General features: G+C 34.0%; 2 protein-coding genes across 3 annotated transcripts in view; one reads left to right on the forward strand and one right to left on the reverse strand.

Moving 5' to 3' along the window:
- Positions 1–5934: 5934 nt before the first annotated feature.
- The window catches only part of LOC144963888 (uncharacterized), a 32093-nt gene continuing 11827 nt past the window's right edge, over positions 5935–26200 (reverse strand). The window contains exons 8-17 of the mRNA XM_078897835.1: positions 23186–24038; positions 21850–21989; positions 20038–20277; positions 15757–15921; positions 14975–15087; positions 13756–13870; positions 12606–12818; positions 10277–10390; positions 7042–7124; positions 5935–6228 (exon numbers count right to left, since the gene is read on the reverse strand). Of these exons, the coding sequence (XP_078753961.1) occupies positions 6051–6228; positions 7042–7124; positions 10277–10390; positions 12606–12818; positions 13756–13870; positions 14975–15087; positions 15757–15921; positions 20038–20277; positions 21850–21989; positions 23186–24038 (2214 nt within the window). The 3' untranslated portion in view covers positions 5935–6050. The remainder of the gene's footprint in view (positions 6229–7041; positions 7125–10276; positions 10391–12605; positions 12819–13755; positions 13871–14974; positions 15088–15756; positions 15922–20037; positions 20278–21849; positions 21990–23185; positions 24039–26200) is intronic.
- Positions 18493–26200, forward strand: part of LOC144964404 (S-acyl fatty acid synthase thioesterase, medium chain-like) — a 30543-nt gene continuing 22835 nt past the window's right edge. The window contains exons 1-2 of one of the 2 annotated variants that reach the window (XM_078898603.1): positions 18493–18672; positions 19932–20142. The gene's annotated coding sequence lies outside the window, so the exon portion shown is untranslated. Of the gene's footprint in view, positions 18673–18765; positions 19084–19931; positions 20143–26200 lie in introns of those variants that run through there. The other variant, XM_078898605.1, reaches the window with a different exon arrangement.

The following is a 26200-nucleotide window of genomic DNA, read 5'->3' on the forward strand; positions in this document are numbered from 1 at the left end:
GGTTTCAAAATCAAGCTGCTAGAATAGTTTTAAGAAGAAATAAGAGAGAACACACGACTCCAATGCTTTTTTTTTATACACTGGTTTCCCATTGTAGCCTAAACAGTAAACAGGAGCTCAAAGTCCTTTAGAGCCATTAGGTCCATGGACCCCAAGTTTATCCCAGTTTCTATAGCCTTAAACGGCCAATTGAAATAGCTTATTAGCTTATTGGACAGGAGATTCTACCCGAGGCCGCATTATTTTATTTGGTGGGTCCTACTTAAACAAAAAAGAAAGTCCCCCATCTGCTGCTTAGGGTGGAGGTGGTGGGGTCACTTTGTCCGATGGGTGGTGAGGTCACTTTGTCAAATGGGTGATTGGGTCACTGACGATGGGTGGTGGGGTCACTTTGTCAAATGGGTGATTGGGTCACTGTTCGATAATGGTGGTGGGGTCACTTTGTCCGATTATGGTGGTGGGGTTACTTTGTCCGATGGGTGGTGGGGTCACTTTGTCAAATGGGTGATTGGGTCACTGCCCGATGGTTGGGGGGGGGGGTCACTTTGTCCAGTGTAGCCCTTGCACGAGAACAAAAAGGGCTATTTATAATCATTACTGACAATAAAATCTAAGACACTTAAACTATCCAACCACCCTTTTGTTTTGTAATCTACCCATCTTTGTAATCCACAGTATCATTGGTTACAGTATCACAATGATATACTATACTATAGTATATAATTGGTCACAGTATCTTGGAACATTTTGGTTTTGAAATATATATATATAGCACAATATCCACTAAACATGATCAAAGCGCTTTACACAGGGTCCCTGACCAACAACACGTAACATGTAGAATGGTGCCAGTTAGGTGATATTACAGTATTTTTCTGACAGAGAAAACACTGTTAACGACCAGGTACTCTATTTACATCTAAGTAAGGTGAGAGAATTTGAGTAAAGAGCCTTTTCCATGGACTCAACTATGCGCAGAGTGAGGCTCGAACCCTGGACATTCCAATCGGAAAGCAAGGTTCATACCACAAGACCACATAGCCACTCTTTTACCACTGTCAGCAACAGGTCAAGGATGTCAAGAGTTTCACAATCATAAATAAGAAGTGAGTGTGGGAGATTTTTAAAAAATTTACAATGGGACTTTATTGAAGCTCATATTTCAAATATATTTCTTTCCAGAATAATTTTGAATTTCTCTTTCATGAAAGACTTCTGACATGACACAAAAATGAGAGAATCACATGCATAATATTATAACAATAACTCAATAAAACAAAGCATCAAAAAGATCCATATACTATAACCAACAACGCATACAATCAGATAAAAAAGTAATTGAAGCTGTCCAGCACTGCACTCCAAGATTTGTCTTAAATGACTACAGCTTCGATAGCATCGTAACAGAAATGATCACACAACTTGAATGGTCTCCCTTGCAAGACATGGAAAGAACAACGCTTAACTCTCATGTTCAAAATACAAACAAAATGAAGGCTATCTGATCAGAACAACTAGCCTTACAACAAAATTCACACATTCAAATAAAAACCCACTCAAAAACAGTAAAATACCAATCTACAAACTCAACATCTTCAAATATTCATTTACACCCTACACCATCAAAGACTGGAACGCTCTTTCCAAATCATGTGTGAACACAACAGATTTAGAAACCTTCAAACGAAGGTTATCAAAATTCCTCAGCCTAAATACCAAAAATGGCTGTCACATTCAACAACTCTCTCTGCCCTCGAATACAAATACTCAAAATTGAGTCGACTTTGAGTAACATTCATATTCAGATACTTTCATAATGGAATTGTTTACAAGAGACAAATGAATGGTCCATTGTTAATAACAATGTAAAAAATAATAATGAACTGTAAACTAAGGCACACTTTAAAATGGGGCAATTTTATAATGAATTATATATCTTATCAATTACAACGGATCTGTGAGGAGAGAATAAACAATTTGTTACAAAATGCAAGTAAGGTGGTTGGGTTTCTCCACCTGCCTGTGAGAGCATAAAATAGAACAACAATTGATGCACCATGGGAAGTATAGATTCCTGGCGATACAAAGGCTGCTAGAAGTTGTGGACTTTTAAAAATAATAAACAAAAATGAAAATAACAGCTGCAATAAAAAAAGGACAAAACACTGAACGTTTCAGGCTCTAAACCCTTCTTCAGCCAACAACAAAACAATGAAAACATAAATACAATACTAAAAAAGACCGATGGACGAGAGAGAAATATTCTTGATGTCCTCTCTGTAGAAAAATCTTAAAATCAAGAAACCAATGTTTACATCTGTAGAAAAATCTTAGAATCAAGAAACCAATGTTTACATCTGTAGAAAAATCTTAAAATCAAGAAACCAATGTTTACATCTGTAGAAAAATCTTAGAATCAAGAAACCAATGTGGACATTCCAAGATTTTTCTGAGCCTGAAATGTTTGGTGTTTGGTATTTTGTTCTTTTTTTTAAGCTGTTATATTCATTTATGTATCTATTTCTATAACATTGGCATTCAATATAATATATGACATCAATTGATAATTAAAAATTGGTAAAATAATGCGGATTTCTTTGTAAAGATCAATACAATCCACTCCAGCATACTTTCCTTAATCTCATTCGAATGTCCCAAATTTTTTACTTATTATTATTTGTTTTCATTCCATTCCTTCTTTGAACTACAGTGCAACCTCTGGATAACAACACCCCCGAATAACGACAACCCCTGGACAACGACATTGACCTCTGGTCCCGAATTTTTTGCTATATGTTATTAGTAATAAAAACCCCAAAATAACGACATACACGTCATCTCGTACTCTAAACGCCTTTCTCCCCTCCCAATGAAATTGCTTTTGTTACTGACAAATCAGAATACATGTTTTCTACATTTCACTTTATTATTTTCATTTGAAAAATCAGTTGTTCCACTAAACATCAAGGGGGTGGGGGGGGGGGGGTAATATCGCAAGATTGAGGTCTACCAATTTTTAAGTGCTTGTAAATTTTGGTGCACTTAAAAAAGAATCTCAGTATTCAAATATCATCAGCAATATCGTATGGATTTAATTTTAATTACAATCAAATCTAGATATGTACATTTATGTTCTTGTGTAGTGTTATCATATTGGTAATTTTTTTTTTTGCTTTATTCTTAGTTTTGTTAAATGGCGTTCAAGTACTGCTTACGATCAAAACAAAGACATGACACATTTGAAAGTGAAATCGAAACTGGTATAGATAGAACGAAGTTGACATCACTTAGGTATTCGCTATTGTATTTGCAATCCATGATGAGTAATTCCCATTAACGTATTAACCAGACAATAAACGTTCAAGATTACACATAGTTATGTGTGGTAGTCCATTAATTAGATTTCTGGATGGCAATGTTGTGAGCTTTTTAGCCAAGATCATAGCATCTATACCCTTTTGTAAACAGGAGATATACTCATTCTAACGTTGTTGGACGTTTCTCTCAGGCATGGACTGCGTATCGCACTTTTATGTCTTCACGGGTCTCACCACACCCCCTTTTTCCGCCATCTTGAAAACCCTGGAATAACGACACCCCTGGATAACGACATAATATTCCGGTCCCGGGCAATGTCGTTATCCAGGGCTTGCACTGTAATCTTTAGCTAGAGCAAGGTTCACTCAAACTAATTTTACCGAGTCAACGTAAAATTAGATTAATTAATTAAAGGTTTTTTAATGTGACTGGTGATTTCTACCACTGATGATTTACTGTAACATTGACAGTTATATATAAGTGAATCTATTTACACTGCAGGTCTGTGTATACAGTATGATACACACACACACACACACACACACACACACACACACACTCCATCACCGTTTCGCATAACCGACATCACTCTGCTTATTCTTATCACTTCACCATTTGTTCTAATTTCACTGCCATGCACCATGATTTGCAAATGGTAGGCTACGACGGTAAATGAATGTTGTGATACAGAACACACACACACACCAACCCCTTGTAACATTTCCAGTAAATTAATGTTGTGATACAGAACAACACACACACACACCAACCCCTTGTAACATTTCCAGTAAATTAATGTTGTGATACAGAACAACACACACACACCAACCCCTTGTAACATTTCATGTATAAAGTTTTCTCCCTCAACATTATTATTGAGGTAAATAAATAATAAAGTTCTCTGTATACATCTTCAGCCAGTAATTTGTTTTAGGGTCGATTCCAAGGAAAGACTGGAATATCCCAGGTGTCAGTTGTTTTAGGATCGATTCCAAGGAAAGACTGGAATATCCCAGGTGTCAGTTGTTTTAGGGTCGATTCCAAGGAAAGACTGGAATATCCCAGGTGTCAGTTGTTTTAGGGTCGATTCCAAGGAAAGACTGGAATATCCCAGGTGTCAGTTGTTTTAGGGTCGATTCCAAGGAAAGACTGGAATATCCCAGGTGTCAGTTGTTTTAGGGTCGATTCCAAGGAAAGACTGGAATATCCCAGGTGTCAGTTGATTTAGGGTCGATTCCAAGGAAAGACTGGAATATCCCAGGTGTCAGTTGTTTTAGGGTCAATTCCAAGGAAAGACTGGAATATCCCAGATGTCAGTTGTTTTAAGGGTCGATTCCAAGGAAAGACTGGAATATCGCAGGTGTCAGTTGTTTTAGGATCGATTTCAAGAAAAGACTGGAATATCCCAGGTGTCAGTTTTTTTTGGGTCAATTCCAAGGAAAGACTGGAATATCGCAGGTGTCAGCCACAGCCAAGCATCATAAATTGAGCTAGGGAGAGGTGACTTGCTGAAGGCTACATAACGAAATGGATATTTGAACTAGGTACCTTTCGGGTACGAAGCAAAGACCAGACCTCTGAGCCACCCCCCCCCCCCCCTCTCTCTCTCTCTCTTTCTCTCTCTCTCTCTCTCTCTCTCTCTCTCTCTCTCTCTCTCTCTCTCTCTCTCTCTCTCTCTCTCTCTCTCTCTCTCTCTCTCTGGCTAAAAACAGAGCTGATTGACGTCAATATCATTCTATCTATAAACCAAAACAGCTTATAATTCCTTCAGTAATAACAATGTCTGATTGTCCCATCAATATCAAGGTTTTCTTTGAACCAAAATGTGATTCCAGCATGGAATTCAAACAAATAAAACCCTCCAGTGATTTGTTTTTATCTCCCAAGAATAGAATTAATTTTATAGCTGAAACAATATAAAGTTAGAAATTAATCTATAAATATATTTTCTTTGACAACTATTATGATAATGAAATTCAACATGTAGCGTTAATTAATTGACCAAAAAAAATAATTAATTAATAATAATAATAAAAAAAAAAATAATATTAATAATAATAATAATAATAATAATAAAAATAATAATAATAATAATAATAATAATAATAATAATAATAATAATAATAATAATAATAATAATAATAATATAATAATAATAATAATAATAATAATAATAATATAATAATAATAATAATAATAATAATAATAATAATAATAATAATATATAATATAATAATAATAATTAATATAATTAATAATAATAATAATAATAACAATTATAATAATAATAAATAGGGGCGAAGTAGTCGAGTGGTTGAGGCAATGCACTGTGGCCCAGAAGGTCCCGGGTAAAAGCCTCGCTTCAGGCACTTTCCTTGAGCAAGATTAATAATCCCCAATTTGCTCACTTGGGCAACTCGGGTGATTCCTGTTGACATCAGATATCTTGTTTTATCTATATTCCTTCGTGGAATGCCCAGGCTCTGATATTACGATGTCGTTGTGGAAGGGTGTAATTTTATTTCTTTTAGTAAAGAATTAAAATTTAAATAAATAAATAAAATAAATAATAATAATAATAATAATAATAATAATAATAATATAATAATAATAATAATAATAATATAATAAATAATAATAATAATAAAATAAACAATAATAATAATAATAATAATAATAATAGTGATGAATGGTAATGTCTGCTGGACAAGGTCATTCGATGATAACAACAATCAGAACAAACTGAGTGTTGAATATGCATCCCCAGACATTTCCCAAAGCTCAGCTGCCAGCTTCTTACAATGAGAGGCGATGTACTGGGGGTGGACACTGCCGAGGTGCATCATGAACATCTCAAAACAGAAGACGGAATTTTTCACCATTTGAGGAAAGCATTGTTGGATGATGTCTCTGGAAGATAAGACATCAACAATAATGAAATATAAATAAACGGGATAACGATTATCTGAAAAATACAAACTATTTGTGGCCAGTTTGTATACATAGAATGGTTGCAAACATAAAATTGTTGTAGTACACATACCTATAAAATGGTTGTACACATACCTATAAACTGGTTGTACACATAGCTATAAAATGGTTGTACACAATGCTATAAACTGGTTGTACACAATGCTATAAAATGGTTGTACACATAAAATGGTTGTACATACAAAATGGTTGTACACATACCTATAAAATAGTTGTACACATAAAATGGTTGTACACATAAAATGGTTGTACACATACCTATAAAATGGTTGTACACATAAAATGGTTGTACACATACCCATAAAATGGTTGTACACATAAAATGGTTGTACACATACCTATAAAATGGTTGTACACATAAAATGGTTGTACACATACCTATAAAATGGTTGTACACATAAAATGGTTGTACACATACCTATAAAATGGTTGTACACATAAAATGGTTGTACACATACCTATAAAATGGTTGTACACATAAAATGGTTGTACACACAAAATGGTTGTAAACATACCTATAAAATAGTTGTACACATAAAATGGTTGTACACACAAAATGGTTGTACACATACCTATAAAATGGTTGTACACATAAAATGGTTGTACACATACCTATAAAATGGTTGTACACATAAAATGGTTGTACACATACCCATAAAATGGTTGTACACATAAAATGGTTGTACACATACCTATAAATTGGTTGTACACATAAAATGGTTGTTCACATACCTATAAAACGAGCCACAAAGGATCCCAGGATAAAGTTGTTTGTGTGATGGCTTGAAGCTCTCTTGGACTGGTAGAGCATTACCCTTGAATAAACAAAATGAAACGTGAACGATAAAACAAAAAGGGTTCAATAGGAAATACCACATGAAAAGACAAGATATATATATCAAATAATAACCAATGGCATTTATACAATGCCTATTTCCAATTTTATCAGGCTCTAGGCGCTTGGATGTAAAATGAAATAATATAATGATAACTCGGGGCAGGAAGTGAGAAAGAAAAGATAATCAAATATACAAACTACCCAGTGGTCACCGCATTGGTCTGAATTTAAAAAAAAAAAACAACTAAACATTTATATAGCGCAATATCCACTAAATGTGCTCAAAGTGCTTTGCACAGGGATCCTAACTAAGAGCAACACTAACATGCAGGATGAAACATGACGGCTGTTAGGTGATAATACAAATCTTTTTTTTTTTCATTCCTTTCAACAGAGACGATGCTGTTAATGGACAGATACTCACTGTACACCTGAGTATCGAGAGGGAATTTGAGTAAAGAGCCTTTTCAAAGGATTCAGCTTCATGCCTTGCAAAGCGGGACTCGAACTCAAGAACTGTCGATCCAAAAGCCACAAAGCCGCACACAAAAATAAATATTTGAAATTGTCTACTTTCTCTAACCATTTTGACAATTGACGAATGCAATTGCCTATCGTTCTAGTTTTGTTTTGTTTTGGTTTTTTTTGTTGGATAGTTTCTGTTTGTTTGTTTGTTGTTTCTTTTGGTTTATTCTTTTAGAGCCCATAAGCTGATTAGATCTTAGTATTGGTTCTTTATGCTCTATCTTAAAGTTTATAAATGGCCAATTTTACATTTACATTTTCAAACTGTTTACAAATGACAATTTTATTTTTTATATATAAAACAGAGGTAACCGATTTGATTGATAAATATTTTGACATCAGAGAGATCTAATAATAATCTATCTAAAAGACATGACTGTTAATAACATGACTTAATAACACGACTGTTAATAACACGACTGTTAATAACATGACTATTAACAACATGGCTGTTAAAAACATGAATGACTGTTAATAACATTATTATTAATAACACGACTGTTAATAACATGACTGTTAATAACATGATTATTAATAACACGACTGTTAATAACATGACTATTAATAACACGATTAAGTATGACAAATTGTAAATGAAATAAAAGACAGATCAGCTCTTGAAGTAAAAATATACTAAATGTATTAACAGTATTGAAAACAAATGTGTAAATAGATAAATGAATGAATAAATAAATAAATAAATAAATAATAAATATATAAAAAAATAAATAAATAAATAATTAACTAAATAAATAAATAAAGTAATTAATTAATCAATGTCAAAAGCTGCAACGAAATTCAAACACAAAAAAAAGGAAGTGAATAAAACTAGCAAAACAGGTAGAAGTGATACAAAAATAAATCAGTTTCATTCCCTACTTACTGCACTATCTTCAAACTTACCGCATACTGCAATATCTTCAAAACTTACTGCACTATCTTCAAACTTACTGCACTATCTTCAACATGACTGCACTATCTTCAACATGACTGCACTATCTTCAAACTTACTGCATTATCTTCAAACTTACTGCACTATCTTCAAACTTACTGCACTATCTTCAAACTTACTGCACTATCTTCAAACTTACTGCACTATCTTCAAACTTACTGCACTATCTTCAAACTTACTGCACTATCTTCAAACTTACAGCACTATCTTCAAACTTACTGCACTATCTTCAAACTTACAGCACTATCTTCAAACTTACTGCACTATCTTCAAACTTACAGCACTATCTTCAAACTTACTGCACTATCTTCAAAACTTACAGCACTATCTTCAAAATGACTGCAATATCTTCAAACTTACTGCACTATCTTCAAACTTATAGCACTATCTTCAAAATGACTGCACTATCTTCAAACGTACTGCACTATCTTCAAAACTTACAGCACTATCTTCAAAATGACTGCACTATTTTCAAACTTACCGCATACTGCAATATCTTCAAAACTTACTGCACTATCTTCAAACTTACTGCACTATCTTCAACATGACTGCACTATCTTCAAACTTACTGCATTATCTTCAAACTTACTGCACTATCTTCAAACTTACTGCACTATCTTCAAACTTACTGCACTATCTTCAAACTTACTGCACTATCTTCAAACTTACTGCACTATCTTCAACATGACTGCACTATCTTCAAACTTACTGCATTATCTTCAAACTTACTGCATTATCTTCAAACTTACTGCACTATCTTCAAACTTACTGCACTATCTTCAAACTTACTGCACTATCTTCAAACTTACTGCACTATCTTCAAACTTACCACTCTTCAAACTTACAGCACTATCTTCAAACTTACTGCACTATCTTCAAACTTACAGCACTATCTTCAAACTTACAGCACTATCTTCAAACTTACTGCACTATCTTCAAACTTACTGCACTATCTTCAAACTTACTGCACTATCTTCAAACTTACTGCACTATCTTCAAACTTACTGCACTATCTTCAAACTTACTGCACTATCTTCAACATGACTGCACTATCTTCAAAATGACTGCAATATCTTCAAACTTACTGCACTATCTTCAAACTTATAGCACTATCTTCAAAATGACTGCACTATCTTCAAACTTACTGCACTATCTTCAAAACTTACAGCACTATCTTCAAAATGACTGCACTATCTTCAAACTTACTGCACTATCTTCAAACTTACAGAACTATCTTCAAACTTATAGCACTATCTTCAAAATGACTGCACTATCTTCAAACGTACTGCACTATCTTCAAAAATTACAGCACTATCTTCAAAATGACTGCACTATCTTCAAAATGACTGCACTATCTTCAAACTTACTGCACTATCTTCAAAACTTACAGCACTATCTTCAAAATGAATGCACTATCTTCAAAACTTACAGCACTATCTTCAAAATGACTGCACTATCTTCAAAACTTACAGCACTATCTTCAAAATCACTGCACTATCTTCAAAACTTACAGCACTATCTTCAAAATGACTGCACTATCTTCAAAACTTACAGCACTATCTTCAAAATGACTGCATTATCTTCAAACTTACTGCACTATCTTCAAAATGACTGCACTATCTTCAAACTGACTGCACTATCTTTAAACTTACCGCACTATCTTCAAACCACAGATAATAGGAGTAGTAGAAATCTCCTTCCCTCAGCATGACAGTTGTGTAGCCCTCTGTCAGTTTCTCCATCATGTGCTGGTACATGCGCCAGATCTAAGGGAAAATACATGATCCATATAATTTTATTATCTTAACTTGAGCTTTTATATAGTGTAATATCCACTAATTGTGCTCAAAGCACTTTACAAAGGTTCCTTGACCAATAGCAATACGAAACATATAGAAAGAGACATGACACCTGTTAGGTGATATGACAATTTTTTCGGACAGATATAACGCTGGTAATGGCCAGGAACCCATTTTACACCTGATTACAGTGAGAGAATGTGAGTAAAGAGCATTTTCCAAGGACTCAACTATGCGCTGAGCAAGGCTTGAACCCATAACCTTCTGATCCGAAAGCGAGTGGAAACTATGCTGAAAAGGATGGAAATTAAAGATTGTCACTATTATTATTATTATATTATTATTATTATTATTATTATTATTATTATTATTTATTATTATTATTATTATTATTATTATTATTATTATTATTATCATTATTATTATTATTATTATTATTAATTATTATTATTATTATTATTATTATTATTATTATTATTAGTATTATTATTATTATTACTATTATTATTATTATTAGTCTATTAAATAGACAATGGAAAGTATCATCATCTAAACCGCCATCCACATCATCGTCATCACAATAATCAGCGTTTATTTTAAACAACAAATATATTGGCTTCTTCGTAGATGCCTGCTTCACCATCTTCATCATCATCATCATCATCATCATCATCATCATCATCATCATCATCATCATCATCATCATCATCATGTGTAAGGTGAGTACGTGTATAAGTTCACTATCCTATAATTGTATTTTACATTGGCATCAAAGTGAATTAAAATGCTTTTCCATTTCTTGGGACAATAAAGTTCTATTATCATTATAATTCATCGTCATCATTGCTTTTTTCACCCTGAGTCAGGGTATAGGTCACAGACAAACATCCTTCTCTATCCTGAGCTAACTCTTTTATCTTGTTCCATGTCTTATCACCTCTCTGTATATCCGCTTCTTTAATTCTTCTCCATGTTCCCTGTGGCCTTCCCCTTGATCTTCTGCCCTGAGGGTTCCAATCCAATACTTTCTTTGTCATAGTGGAGTCATTCTTTTTAAGAGTGTGTCCAATCCACCTCCATCGTCTTCTTCCTATTTCCTCTCCCACTGGTTTCTGCTGTGTTCTTTTCCATACTTCTTCGTTCTTAATTCTATCCATCCATTTTATTCTGAGTAGCTTACGCATGCACTTTTTTGTATCCTCCTCATACTTGACCTGCGATGCATTCCAAGTTTCACATCCACACAGTAGGACAGACTTCACATTTGAGTTGAAAAGTCTTAGCTTTAGTTGAAGGGAGATATCTTTGTTCTCCAAACTCTGTTCAAAGATGTGAATGCGGCCTGTGCCTTTCCTATCAGTGCTTTCACCTCTGCTTCCTTGCCTCCATCCTTGTCAATTATAATCCTGAGATAGCAGAAAGTGTCTATATCTTCAAGTTCCTGATCTTTTACTTTGATCTGCTCCCTTTGATGCATACTTATCCTTAAGACCTTTGACTTTGCTGGGTGAATTCTTAAACCAATTGATTCCAAGAGACTGTTTATAATTGTGATTTTTGCTTGCATCTGGTCCTGGGTGTGGAACAGAAGAGCCAAATCATCTGCAAAATCTAGATCATCCAACTGTGTCCAGGGGGTCCACTATATCCCATTTCTTCGCCCTTTGGAGTTTCCCTTCAATAGCCAATCAATGGCAAGGATGAACAGGAATGGTGAGAGCAAACATCCCTGCTTGACACCAGTCTTAATTTCAAAGCTGTCAGTATGCTGATCTTCATGTACAACCCTGCAACTTGATCCTTCATACATTTCCTTAATGCGGTTTACTAACTTCTCAGAGAATCCATAATGTGTCAGAATTTTCCACAATGTTGCTCTTTCAACACTGTCGAAAGCCTTCTTGAAATCCAGAAAGTTGACAATAAGAGGAGAATCATCATAATTACATGTAGGATAAATCGTCTGATTGACAGGGACATAAAATTATTAGAGATACACCTTGTGCATAATAATCAGAGAGAATAAAAGACCAGCCGATTACCTGCCACATACATACACGTATATATGTCACAAATACAGGTTTGACTATTACTAATAATAAAATACAAAATTAAACTATAAAATAGAAGACAGCCATTACTTCTGAAATAAGAAACTGCTTTCATCTGACCCTTCACTTACATTATCTTTAAGGTAGGCGCTGGTATTGATTGTCTCCCCTTCGTTTAAAGATATATTGAGAGATGGGACAGTCATCTGATGCAGGCGTCGATCCACAAAAATGAAATGAATGAGTCCAGGGTACTTCTCAAAGTAACTGGTCATAGTGATATTTCTTTGAGATTTGACATTCAGGTATTCTCTGTAGTCCAAAAGTTCTGCATTAATTGCAACCTGCCAAACATTAAGTATATAATACCGTGTAAAGACATTACTATTGGCAACAAATTTGACTAAATATTTGAATTTCCAGACCTGCCAACTTGAAAATTTTAAAAATTCGTAATTTTTAGGAGAGTAAAAAAAATAGTAGTTCTTATAGTTAACTTTATAAATCAACAATTTACCATCACAAGGATTAAATAACACTTCAAAATCCCGTTAAATTGTGTAGTTTGGCATCAACTTTAATTTTTAATAAGTTTTAATGACTTAGAGATGTCTCATGAAGGTCTGAAATTGGAGCCAACATTTCGTAATTCTACGAATTTTTTGTAGTACTAGGCAGGTCTGATACTTACTCTTTCAATTAAAGAAACTGACTCAGTAATCAAGTTTCGTGGAAAAACTGTTCCATGTAAATAACAAAATCACCTCCTAATAATAATAATAATAATAATAATAATAATAATAATAATAAAATAATAATAATAATAATATAATAATAATAATAAAAAAAACAATAATAAAATAATAATAATAATAATAATAATAATAATAATAATAATAATAATATTCGTTTATTTGTATAGACCCCAATCCCGTTGACAAAACAGCTCTATACACACAAAATTGTAAAACATTATTATAAACATTTGTGTACACACGCACACACATATACAAGTGCGCACACAGACATCCACAAAACGACAGACATACATATAAACACACATACACATACACACATACACACACACACACACATCAAAATGCACAGATACATATAGAGATGAAAAATAGTAGATAAAAAGAATTATTGAATAAAGATCATATTCGAACATTTAAACAATAATGGTAAATGAAGGGAGATTATATGTCATGAAAATTCTGATGTAACACATGTATGTATGTATGTATATATATATATATATATATATATATATATAATTACCCTCAAATGTGAGATGGATTCCCACAGCTGCTGATTATCAGGCAATGGACACAAGAAGAGCAGCGAAAAGAGTTCTCTTAATTTTTTGAACATTTCCACCAATGGAGATTCAACTCTGTGGAAGAAGTTAAATTAAAAGATTACAAATCCATCATTATTTATACAAAATGTGGCAATAAATGCAGTTCTCTCTATCGCACCCACAAGCACATACACATACACACACACACACACACACACACACAAACACACGTACACACACACATACATATTTCTTAAACCAAGCAAATTATAACATCTGAAAATAAATGGCCAATTTCCTCCTCTTTCATTCAGCTCACTTGTCAATTCTATGAATTAATATAAGAACTAACCTGAAACCCACTCGAATGTGCTGTGTAGTATTTTGTGTCAACTACAAGATTTCATTACATAAAAATCAAAATTACTTTGATACTGACACTTAAAATAATCTGATTATCTCCCTTGTTCAACTCTTTTTGACTTCAGAGTTTGTGTTTTGTTGGGTTTTCTAATTTTATTTTCGCAAATGAGCAACAGATTAATTTTCAACCTTCAAGGTAAACTACAAACACAATCACTGAACAACACAAAAGAAAATTTATCATGAAGATTTTAAAATTATGTTACTATCTATAACAACTTCAAATCAAAACATTATCATAATAATATATTATACAATTCTTTCATCTCTTTGTATTTATTAAACAAGTTATTTCTATTGTGCCAAATAACACTACAAGCTTGCAAGTATGTGCAATTGCACGATAAAATAAATAGCGAATGAAAGAATGGATTTATTCCATCCCTCAAAGTAAGATTCCTAGATATTTTGTGACCAAAAGTATGGTTGTTGTAATTCGATTCACCAGAACTTGTGTCTTTCTCCATCTGCTTGAATGATAATTTGAGCCAAAAAAGAAAAATGGTTTTATCCAACGCATTTAAGGCATTGTTCAACGATTACATATTTTATAAGAAATGATAGGGTTTTCCAATGGGAGGGCTTGAATAATATCTTTTTATGATTAATTCTATCAACAACCAATCAATATCTCATTCTCCAATGGGAGGGCTTGAATAATATCTTTTTATGATGAATTCTATCAACAACCAATCAATATCTCATTCTCCAATGGGAGGGCTTGAATAATATCTTTTTATGATGAATTCTATCAACAACCAATCAATATCTCACTCTGGAGGAATTTGATATCGAAGATCCCTTTCTAGATATTCCAGCAACCTGTGTTTGACCTCCTCCTTTTCCCATCGCAAATGGATATCAGAGATGAGTGTTCGTTCCCTGCCCTGAAATGGAAGATATTTGGAAGAGATGGATAAAAGATGACATAATATAAATATGGTAAAATAAGCTCCATTGGTAAATTTCACTAATTTTATCAAACACTTTATTAATGACAACGTTCTATATTTATATAAATAAGAACTACATTTGATGAACATTTACAATCATGGCAAAAGGAATCAAATTTTGAAAAACGAAAATTGGAAAATGAAATTGATCTTTTGGTAAAAATGTTTATATTTGCAGTTATAATCAAATAACAAAACAAGAGAAATTAGAATTTAAACTCACTGTTAAAGGAAATAAACATTAAATTAAAAATTTTGTGCGGCTATGTGGTCTAGTGGTATGACACTCGCTTTCGGATCGGAAGGTCCTGGGTTCGAGCCTCGCTCTCAGCGCATAGTTGAGTCATTGGAAAAGGCTCTTTACTCACATTCTCTCACTGTACTCAAATGAGAACCTAGCCATTAACAGCGTTGTCTTTGTCCGAAAAAAAATTGTAATATCGCCTAGTAGGCGTTATGTTCCGTCCTACATGTTAAATGTTGCTGTTGACCAGGGACCCCTTGTAAAGCGCTTTGAGCACGTTTTGTGGATTTTGCCCTATATAAAAGCTCAATTTTTTAAATATTTTTTTTTTATATAGATCTACATTGAAATACACTTACTTTGAATTTCCTCAAACTGTTATGAAGTTTCCCGAGAAGTGAGTTGATAATCTCATACACATGGAGACTTCTAGAACGAGGTAGCTTGATGCGACGACCATAAATAAGATCCTGAATGTTGCTCATCACCTGGTAAAGTGGGTCTGCAAGTACATGCCTAGGGGCCTGAAATAAAACCATCCAACTAAAACTTTCAATCACCTGCTAAGAGGGTCACTAGATACGTTTCTGGAATTGGGCATAAGGAATAATGGCAGCATTACCATCAAATTTTCACAGCTTCTAAAAGTACTCTCCTTGAGCTTGGATGCAAAGTTTCATCCTCTTAAATCAAGAATCAAAGCAGTTTTGCCACATTTCCGGTGGTGTGGCTGAAATTGTTTAATCTTCAAATGCCCGTATGGCATTTTCAGGAGTCACAAATTTAATCCCACAGAGTTTTTCCTTAACGAATGGGAATAAAAAGAAGTAACAGAGATCCAGGTATGGAGAATATGAAAGGTGGGTTAGAATTTGAACGTTGTTTTCAGTCTAGAACTTCACTGTTGCAATGGCTGTGTGAGTTGAGCGTTGTCATGGTGTCATAGAAACCCCGTTGTGCCGGTCTTTGGACGCCGTTTTCTTCACTTCTCCAAAACTATCAGTATCAGTATGCAGTGGTTAACATAATCTGAGGTAACTGTGCATATGTCTTGGAGTGGCACTGTGGTGATGTAGCCTTTTAAATTAAAAATGCTATCCACCATTCGCTTTCCAATGCTGAGAGATCGCTTGAATTTCAGAGGTGGAGTATCACCAGGAAACAGACATACTCTAGGTTGTCTCTTTGTTTCAGAGTCATACATATAAATCCATGTTATGTTTCATCAACAGCCACAATGTTTTCTTTGTTTCAGGGTCATACATATAAATCCATGTTATGTTTCAAAACAAAAAAAAAAACAAAAAAAAAAATTGAGCATTTATATAGCGCAATATCCACTTAACGTGCTCAATGCGCTTTACAAGGGGTCCCTGGTCAACAGCAACATTTAACATGTAGGACGAGACATGACGCCTGTTAGGCGATATTACAATTTTTCGGACAAAGACAACGCTGTTAACGGCCAGGTACTCATTTTACACCTGAGTACGGTGAGAGAATGTGAGTAAAGAGTCTTTTCCAAGGACTCAACTATGCGCCGAGCGAGGCTCGAACCCAGGACCTTCCGATCCGAAAGCGAGTGTCATACCACTGGACCACATAGCCGCACATCACCAGCCACAGTTTTCTTTGTTTCAGAGTCATACATATAAATCCATGTTATGTTTCATCACCAGCCACAATGTTTTCTTTTTTTCAGGGTCATACATATAAATCCATGTTATGTTTCATCACCAGCCACAATGTTTACTTTGTTTCAGGTCATACATATAAATCCATGTAATGTTTCATCACCAGCCACAATGTTTTCTTTGTTTCAGGGTCATACATATAAATCCATGTTATGTTTCATCACCAGCCACACTGTTTTCTTTGTTTCAGGGTCATACATATAAATCCATGTTATGTTTCATCACCAGCCACAATGTTTTCTTTGTTTCAGGGTCATACATATAAATCCATGTAATGTTTCATCACCAGCCACAATGTTTTCTTTGTTTCAGGGTCATACATATAAATCCATGTCTCATTACAAGTCATGATTTTTTCCACATTTCTGAACTTTCATTGAACGCGTTGTTTTTGTTCATCTGTGAGTTGGTTGGTGATCGACCCATCGAGTAGACATAAGGAGATTCGTGCAGGATTTACAAGACACCAGGTGATGAAATGCCCCAAGGAATGCTCCATCTGATGATATGTAATATGTACATCATTTTCAATCAAAGCCTTTGTGGCAGACACTGAATTTTCCGTTACAGCACATACAGATGATAATCTTTAAGGGATTGCCTAAGTCTTTTAAATTCAGCAAACCAGAAATAAATTTGAGATTTTAATGGAGCAGATTCCAAATGTAGATTGTACAAAGTTTCAAAACAAGCTGATTCATGAAACCCTTTCAAAAAGTTGTATTAAATCTCGAAAATCACGACAAATGAGCTCCATCGTTGTTCACACAATTAATTGGATATGACCTCACATATTCGTTTATTGTGCTCAAAATTATGAACATAAATGAATAAATATTTGCTGAAGGGTGCCTTATGGTTTGCAAAAAGAATAATAGATCTACCTTTACTGCTTCTACCCGATTCTGGAAACTTCTCTAGTGACCCTCGTATCAACACAAAGTATTATCAATAACACAAAAGTCAAAGTGATACAAAAGCTACTAGAAGCTGTGAACTGTAAAAAGTAATAAACAAAAATGAATATAACAGCTTAAAAAACAAACAAAGAACAAACACGAAACGTTTCAGGCTCAAAACCCTTCTTCAGCCAACGACCAAAAGCAGTGAATACAAATACTTCAGATAGACACCATTACATTGGATTCGAACCAACAACCTGTTGATCCAAAAATTAATATCTACCTGTAATGATTGAGATTCTAAGGGTTGAATGAGAAATTTATTGTAACCTGTATGAAAGATGTATGAATGCCAATTATGAATAAAGGGATGTTACCATGTATATATTTTTGTGTAAATTAGTAAAGTAAGAATTATTTCCCTTGAATCTTTATATCCCGCTATTTAGTCAATTATAGTTATTTGCCCTTTTTGTCTACATGTATATAAACAGGATGTAAATAAAATCATCGTTCACAAGTGCTTACAAGAGCCTTCAGAGTTCATTCTTTATTTCACCACGTTGGCTATCCAGAGCCATCAGGCTATTAAGAGCCTTGAACATAACACTACCATTTAAACATTGCCTTGCCCAAGACATGCTTTCAAGAGAATTATGAAATCATTTAGGAACGAGAGGTATTTTGGCTCCTCTTTTAATAGATGAAAGCAATTTTAGGCTTAGTCAGAGACTTAAAGGGTGACAATGTCTGCAAAGTCTAGACCAGCTTGATGTCCTTGTGTAAGTTAATTTGCATAAACATGGGTGCAATGGGTGCAAGAGTACCGGCTACAGCCGACCTGCCGGCCAATTGGATTACCGAAAAAAACGTCGCCGGCTTTTTGCAATTTGGATTTGATTGATTTTTTTTTTTTGTTGTTGTTGTTTAGGTCCCAACAATCGGGTCGGGTACGTCCATATGATTAAGCGAAACTTTTGAATCACGATGCTACTGTGACCCGGAAGTGATAGTTATATTATTAAATTTGAACCGGAAGTTGATAAGAGAAGAAATGAAAGTTGACCCAGACAAGACTTCAAATGACGAGGTAAGTCGTAGAATCTTGCAGGCTTTTTCAGATTATATGTTTGGTCATAAGTAGACTTGCAGGCTTTTTGAGGTCCAGTTACTTGCACCCATGAATAAATTAGACCACCCGATTCAAATTTGAATCAGTCCCTATTTATAGGCAGTGTCCGATATTTCAGATGTACTAGAACAAGAAAGGGTCTTTAACGACTAGATTGAGTCAGAGGGAAACAAGCCTCGGTATATTCGGCTTTGGGAATAAATATGTATTTTGACGTACATAGAGCATCATGAATATATTAGGGAAATACACTATATTATTGTACAAATATGATGATGATGGTGATGAAGATGGTGATGATGATGATGATGATGATGATGATGATGATGATGATGATGATGATGATGATAATTATAATATTACAAATATGATGATGATGATGATGATGATGATGATGATGATGATGATGATGATGATGATGATGATGATGATGATGATAATTATAATATTAATAACAATAATAATAATAATAATAATAATAATAATAATAATAATAATAATAATAATAATAATAATAATAATAATAATAATAATAATAATAATAATGATAATAATTTTTTTTTTAAAGAAGAAGAAGAAGAAGAAGAAGAAGAAGAAGAAGAGAAGAAGAAGAAGAAGAAGAAGAAGAAGAAGAAGAAGAAGAAGAAGAAGAAGAAGAAAAAAAGAATAATAATAATAATAATAATAATAATAATAATAATAATAATAATAATAATAATAATAATAATAAAATAATAATAATAATAAAATAATACATAGTATTCACACATTGTATAGCCACAACGAATCCGCTTTTACTTTTTTAGCATACATCTTTTTACATATGGAGACATCACATGCATCTACATGCGTAGAGAAAGTAAAAACCTCTTTAGACATCCTTCAATCTAACCTAATCCAAACTTGACTCACCTGTGATAGTAACACCAGAGTGACACCAGGCAGAATCTGTGCTGTGTGAACTGTGTGGGGTGAATGCTGACAGATGGAAGTTTCCAGAAATACTGTTTGTGGCAGGTAAGTCCCGTTGCCTTGACTGTTATTGAGAAAACTTTGCATGGTGTTGATGGTGAAGTCAGACATATCCACACCATTAGTCGGAGTCGGCTCTCGCTTGGCTCTTAAAGAATTCAATCTTGGACTATGTCGTGACTGAAATTTTTTTTTAAACACAAACAAAAAAAAAACTTATGGTGAGAGAATGTGAGTAAAGAGCCTTTCCCGAGGACTCAACTATGCTCCGCTCAGAGCAGGACTCTTCCTATCCAAAGGCGAGTGTCATACCACTAGAACACATAGCCACACTAGTGGTAAATGCTAGTAAATACGAACAAAACAAAAAAGTAATAATAATAATACATTTTTTAAAATTAATTTATCAATTTCACCAAAATTATCAAGTTGAAAAAAGAAAATAAATTTCAGAGATAACTTATATCAAAAATCTCGATCTTATTTTTACTGGCATAATTTTCTTCATGAAATCAAGACCAATTTGATTACAGTAAAAATTTGACAGCCTTATGACTTAATGCTATTAAGATATTATTATTATTATTATTATTATTATTATTATTATTATTATTATTATTATTATTATTATTATTATTATTATTATTATTATTATCAACAACAAAATGGAATTATTCTGATATTGAAAGGAAACAGTTTGTTTTAGAAGTCTCACCCCCAAAACGTAACACACCTTGTCAAAGTGTTTTTCACAAGCATACCTATTTCCACATAAAAACATGAGATTTCATGTAGCACAATATCAACTTAATGTGTTCTAAGAACTTTACAAGGCATCCAAAGATAACAGCAACATTGAATGTGTAAGATATAATATGAATGCTCTAGGGCACTATCACAACATTGTTTTACAACAGAGGCAACGATGTTCAACAACGAGTAACCCAGTTTACACCTGAGTATGATGAGAAAATGTAAATAAATAAAGATACAAACATGTCTGTGGTCCAGTCATATGACACTCGCTTTAAAATCGGGAGGTCCTGGGTTCGAGTCCCCATTTTCTCACATTCTCTCACTGTACTCAGGTGTAAAATCAGTACCTGGCCTTTAACAGCGTTGTCTTTGTCCGAAAAAAATTGTAATATCGCCTAACAGGTATCATGTCTCGTCCTACATGTTAAGTGTTGCAGTTGGCTAAGTACCCCTTTCAAAATCTTTTGAACAAGTTTTGTGGATATTGCGCTATATAAAGGCTCAATTTTTCACGTTTTTTTTTCTTTAATACAAACAAATACAAACATGCCTAGGGTCTGAATACAAACAAGATACAAACATGTCTAAGGTCTGAATACAAACATGTCTATGGTCTTAATACAAACATATCTATGGTCTGAATACAAACAAGTCTATGGTCTGAATACAAACATGTCTATGGTCTGAATACAAACATGTCTATGGTCTGAATACAAACATGTCTATGGTCTGGTCTGAATAAAAACAAAATACAAACATGTCTATGGTCTGAATACAAACAAGATACAAACATGTCTATGGTCTGAATACAAACAAGATACAAACATGTCTATGGTCTGAATACAAACAAGATACAAACATGCCTATGGTCTGAATACAAACAAGATACAAACATGCCTATGGTCTGAATACAAACATGTCTAAGGTCTGAATACAAACATGTCTATGGTCTGAATACAAACAAGATACAAACATGTCTATGGTCTGAATACAAACATGTCTATGGTCTGAGTTCCTTTTGGTAGATTTTGTTTCCCTCAGCTTGACGGGAAGAGGAAGAGAATTCTCTGTGGCTGCTCTTTCTGTCCCAGGTTGTAAGGATAGTTCAGGATATGTCTTGCTTGCATTGGACACAACTGGAAAATAAAGACATTAAGTAGGACAAATATCTATCGTGGTCTGCATCTTTGAAGTACTGCATAAACCCCTTAGTGGATTATCACATGCAGGGGTTGGTTGAAGAGCAAATGTATAAATGTAGATGCTTCGCAATTAAGAAAAATACTCACCAGTCCTCCCAAGCATAAATATCATAACCAGCACACAAAACTATGAGTAACCTTTAATAATAATAAATCACACTTTTATAATACCTTTCCCTGTCTGTACCAGCTCAAGGCTTAATAGAAGGTTAAACAGAATTTAGTAAGAATTTATCACCTCTCTGATGGTCAGAAAAAAATTTAAAAAATATAAAATAAAAAATTATAGCAAAGAACATAGTGATGTTAACTTCATTGAGAATAAAAAAGCAAAGATAACAAATTATTGTATCATTCAGGTCTAATAAAATTATATATAAAGATGAAGAAAAAGGATCGTGGGGTTTAATTCATAGAAAAACATCATTCGTAAATATAATCTTTAAGATCTAACTGAGATTCCATCAGGTCATAAATGGATGTCTAAATTGACATTCCATCGTGTCATAAATGGATGTCTAAATTGACATTCCATCGTGTCATAAATGGATGTCTAAATTGACATTCCATCGTGTCATAAATGGACGCCTAAATTGACATTCCATCGTGTCATCAATGGCGTCAAATGACATTCCATCAGGTCATAAATGGACATCTAAATTGACATTCCATCATGTCATAAATGAAGCCTTAACTGTCATTCATCAGTTCATAAATGGACATCTAAACTGACATTCCATCATGTCATAAATGGACGTCTAACCTGACATTCCATCACGTCATAAATAGACGTCTAAACTGACATTCTATCTGGTCATAAATGGATGTCTAACCTGACATTCCATAAGGTCATGATTGGACGTCTAAACTGACATTCCATCATGACATAAATAGATGTCTTAATGAACACCTAAAAGGCAACTTGTACATTATGAAAAGGGTTTTTAAAAATCTAGCTCCATATGGTCTGCCGGTTGAATATACCATGAAGCACTGTGAAGCACAGTGGTTGTTGAGTTTGACTGACTGTGGAAATGTGCTTTACAATCAAATAATACATCAGAAATATGTATTAAACGCTGTAGAAAGAAATCGATATATTATCATAAAACAAAAAATGTCCCACTGACCTGAACTTGTGGTTGATCGCATACTGGGCAATGAGCATTCTTCCAATGCATTTCCATCTCCTAAACCCGATGAATTTGTGGATGCTCTAGATCTTCCTTTCGCATTACTTGTAGAGGATGATGTTATGCTGCCAGTATCTGATGATTTCTCAGAAAAATCTCCTTTCATCTCTAGATTGTATTTGGAGAAACTTCTATTGTCTGAAGATTCCTCAGTCTTTCTTTCTACATTTTGTTCCAATGTTATTTTTTCCTCTTCATGAACAAGTGTGTCATTTTCCACAGTAGCCTTTTTGGTAACGAAACACCAATCTTTCTCATCCTCACGTTCTGTAACAGCTTGAGTCTTGTTTTGGCTCTCTACACTTTCTGATGTTGGGTTTCGATTATCAGGAGACTTGACCAAAGATACATTTCCAAACTTGCCCTCTGGAGGATCCTGTTCACTATCAGATGGTAAATTACTTTGATTCAAAAGGCTTTCATCATCAATAAAATCTCCTTCTTCGTTATGAACATCTGCAACAATGACATGATCAGTGCATATTATTTCCTGCGTTGTTTCTGTCCCATCCGTCTCTGCTCCAGGGTCAACAATATCCAAATCAGAATATTTCTCTTTATACATATCAACTAAGGTCATATACTTCTTTTCTGGTATGGGTTCAGGCTTGTTGGCGGATTCAATTGTGTTGGAAAGGTTGCTCAAGCTGTTTATAATTGTGTCTGTGTCCGATATGGATTGCCTCTCAGACCGAGGTGAAACAATAACATTCTCTTGACCAACGTCCGAATTGGCTGAGGAGGCTCTTGATCTCATTTCATATTCAGGGGTGGCAGGAGCACTGTGGTACTGGCATAGGGAACAAGTTGTAAATCACATGAAGGAAATTGTTCATACAATTAGAAAAGTTGTAAATTATATGAAGGAATTCGTTCATACAATTATAAAAGTTGTAAATTATATGAAGGAATTCATTCATACAATTATAAAAGTTGTAAATTATATGAAGGAATTCATTCATACATTTTAAAAGTGTAAATATATGAAGGAATTCGTTCATACAATTATAAAAGTTGTAAATTATATGAAGGAATTCATTCATACAATATTATGATACACATGCCTGTGTATAATCTGATTGATGCATTTCAATAAGCTTGTAATTAAGGTAACAATTTAATTAGAAGACAACTAAAAAGTCAAATTTCGAAAAAGAAATACTGAAAAGTCTGTAACTCGCAAGTTTTTGGGCAGCTTCTTTGTCCAGGGTTTACTGGTAAATGTTGGGTTCAAAACTCAGGAGTGTTCAATGTCAAACAGAGACACGGCAAATGTTTGTTTTTGTTTTTAAGGGTTTTACGGCGCTTGCAACACATTTAGGTTATATCAGCGCCAGTAAAAAGGAAGAAAATGGGATAGTAAAAAGTTCTAGAATTACAATTAAAACACCCAAGAAAAAGTAAGACAAAGGAGAACTGAGAACAAATAGGGATCAGATGTAGATTCCAAGAGCATACCACCAATGTACTTAGTTTGAAATCACCTACAAGTCTCATCCAGACACAAGCACAAAATCCAACAAAGAGGAATACACTCAAATGCTTACATTATACATTCAAAATCAAAATATTAATACATAACAGAGAGATGATTTACAAGGAAAAAAATATCATCTCCCAAAACTACAATAACGATGCATTTGACTGTTTCCCTCCCAGCTAGGACTCCGGCCAGAGCCAGGACAAAACCAAATAATCTCATTCCAAGACAAAGACAGAAAGCATGTTGGAAAACAGATATAAGGGGATAGAAGACACAGTATGTACCTCCCTGCCCGCTATGGGAGGTCAGGAACCCCACCCAGCACGGCAAATGTAATCAGAGCAAGAATTATATATTGATATGTAACATTGAATAAGATGCAAACGAAAAAACTGTTTTTATGAATGATAAGTCAATGCCCAATTTTACATTCTTTGATAAAATAATATGGAATTATAGGACCCATAGACAGAGAATTTCTCCCAGTTTATGTGGTGTGATTCATTGTAAAATTCTCATCTATTTTTTTACAGCGTTTTTCAAAGTTGAAATTAAACCCAATGATTTATCCGCGACTGTCTAACACAAAGATATTTTTTAATCTGATTTTTAAATCTAGAAGCTGCGGACTGTAAAAAGTAATATATAAAAATGAATATAACAGCTTCAAAAAAAAAAGAACAAAATACCAAACACGGAACGTTTCGGGCTAAAAACCCTTCTTCAGCCAACAACAAAAAGCAATGAAAACTTAAATATATTACTAAAAAACCAGATCGATGGCAGATCTGCTGGAAAGAAATTAAAATCAAATTTCAAAAAGTCAGAAATCTTGCACGGATGTCCCATCCATCTCTGCCGTACTCTGGAAAAAAACATATTTTAAAATTTGGCCAGAAAACTCGTCCTTCATACAACAATGGATTTTAATTAAATGACCCTCCTCTTGGCAAAAAACTCTCAGACCTGGGAATGCGAAGTCACAAATTTGAGATTTTTTTGCCAAGATGAGGGTCATAAAAATCGATCAATATTTGAAGGACAAGTTTTCTGACCAAATTTTAAAATATGGTTTTTCCAGAGTACGGCAGATCTCTGCTTCTGCCCTTTTCTTCATTTCTCCTGTTATGATGTGTTAGGCTTTAGCTCTAACTGCGCTGACCAGAACTCTCAAAGTAAACACCATAACACTGGCATCCAATAGGGGACTACAACCTTTGACCCGCTAACGAGTAGGGTCAAATTTGGGTCATTCCTGTGTTCATCTGACACAAGTCATTGAATCTTTGAATCCACCTTAAGGTCAAGGTTACCCAATTAATGAGATGATTCTTAAAGATTAAGTCTGTTTGTGATGAAGACTTCACTTCGACACGGGCACACAATATAAGAATTAGAACACAGGGATCGATGGCTTTATGTTTACTACAAATGAAAGGATTTACAAACTATATGTAATTTGATGATAA

The sequence above is a fragment of the Berghia stephanieae genome, chromosome 2 (genome assembly GCF_034508935.2).
Source record: "Berghia stephanieae isolate SIO BIC M18660-M18661 chromosome 2, UCSD_Bste_1.3, whole genome shotgun sequence".
Taxonomy (NCBI): domain Eukaryota; kingdom Metazoa; phylum Mollusca; class Gastropoda; order Nudibranchia; family Aeolidiidae; genus Berghia; species Berghia stephanieae.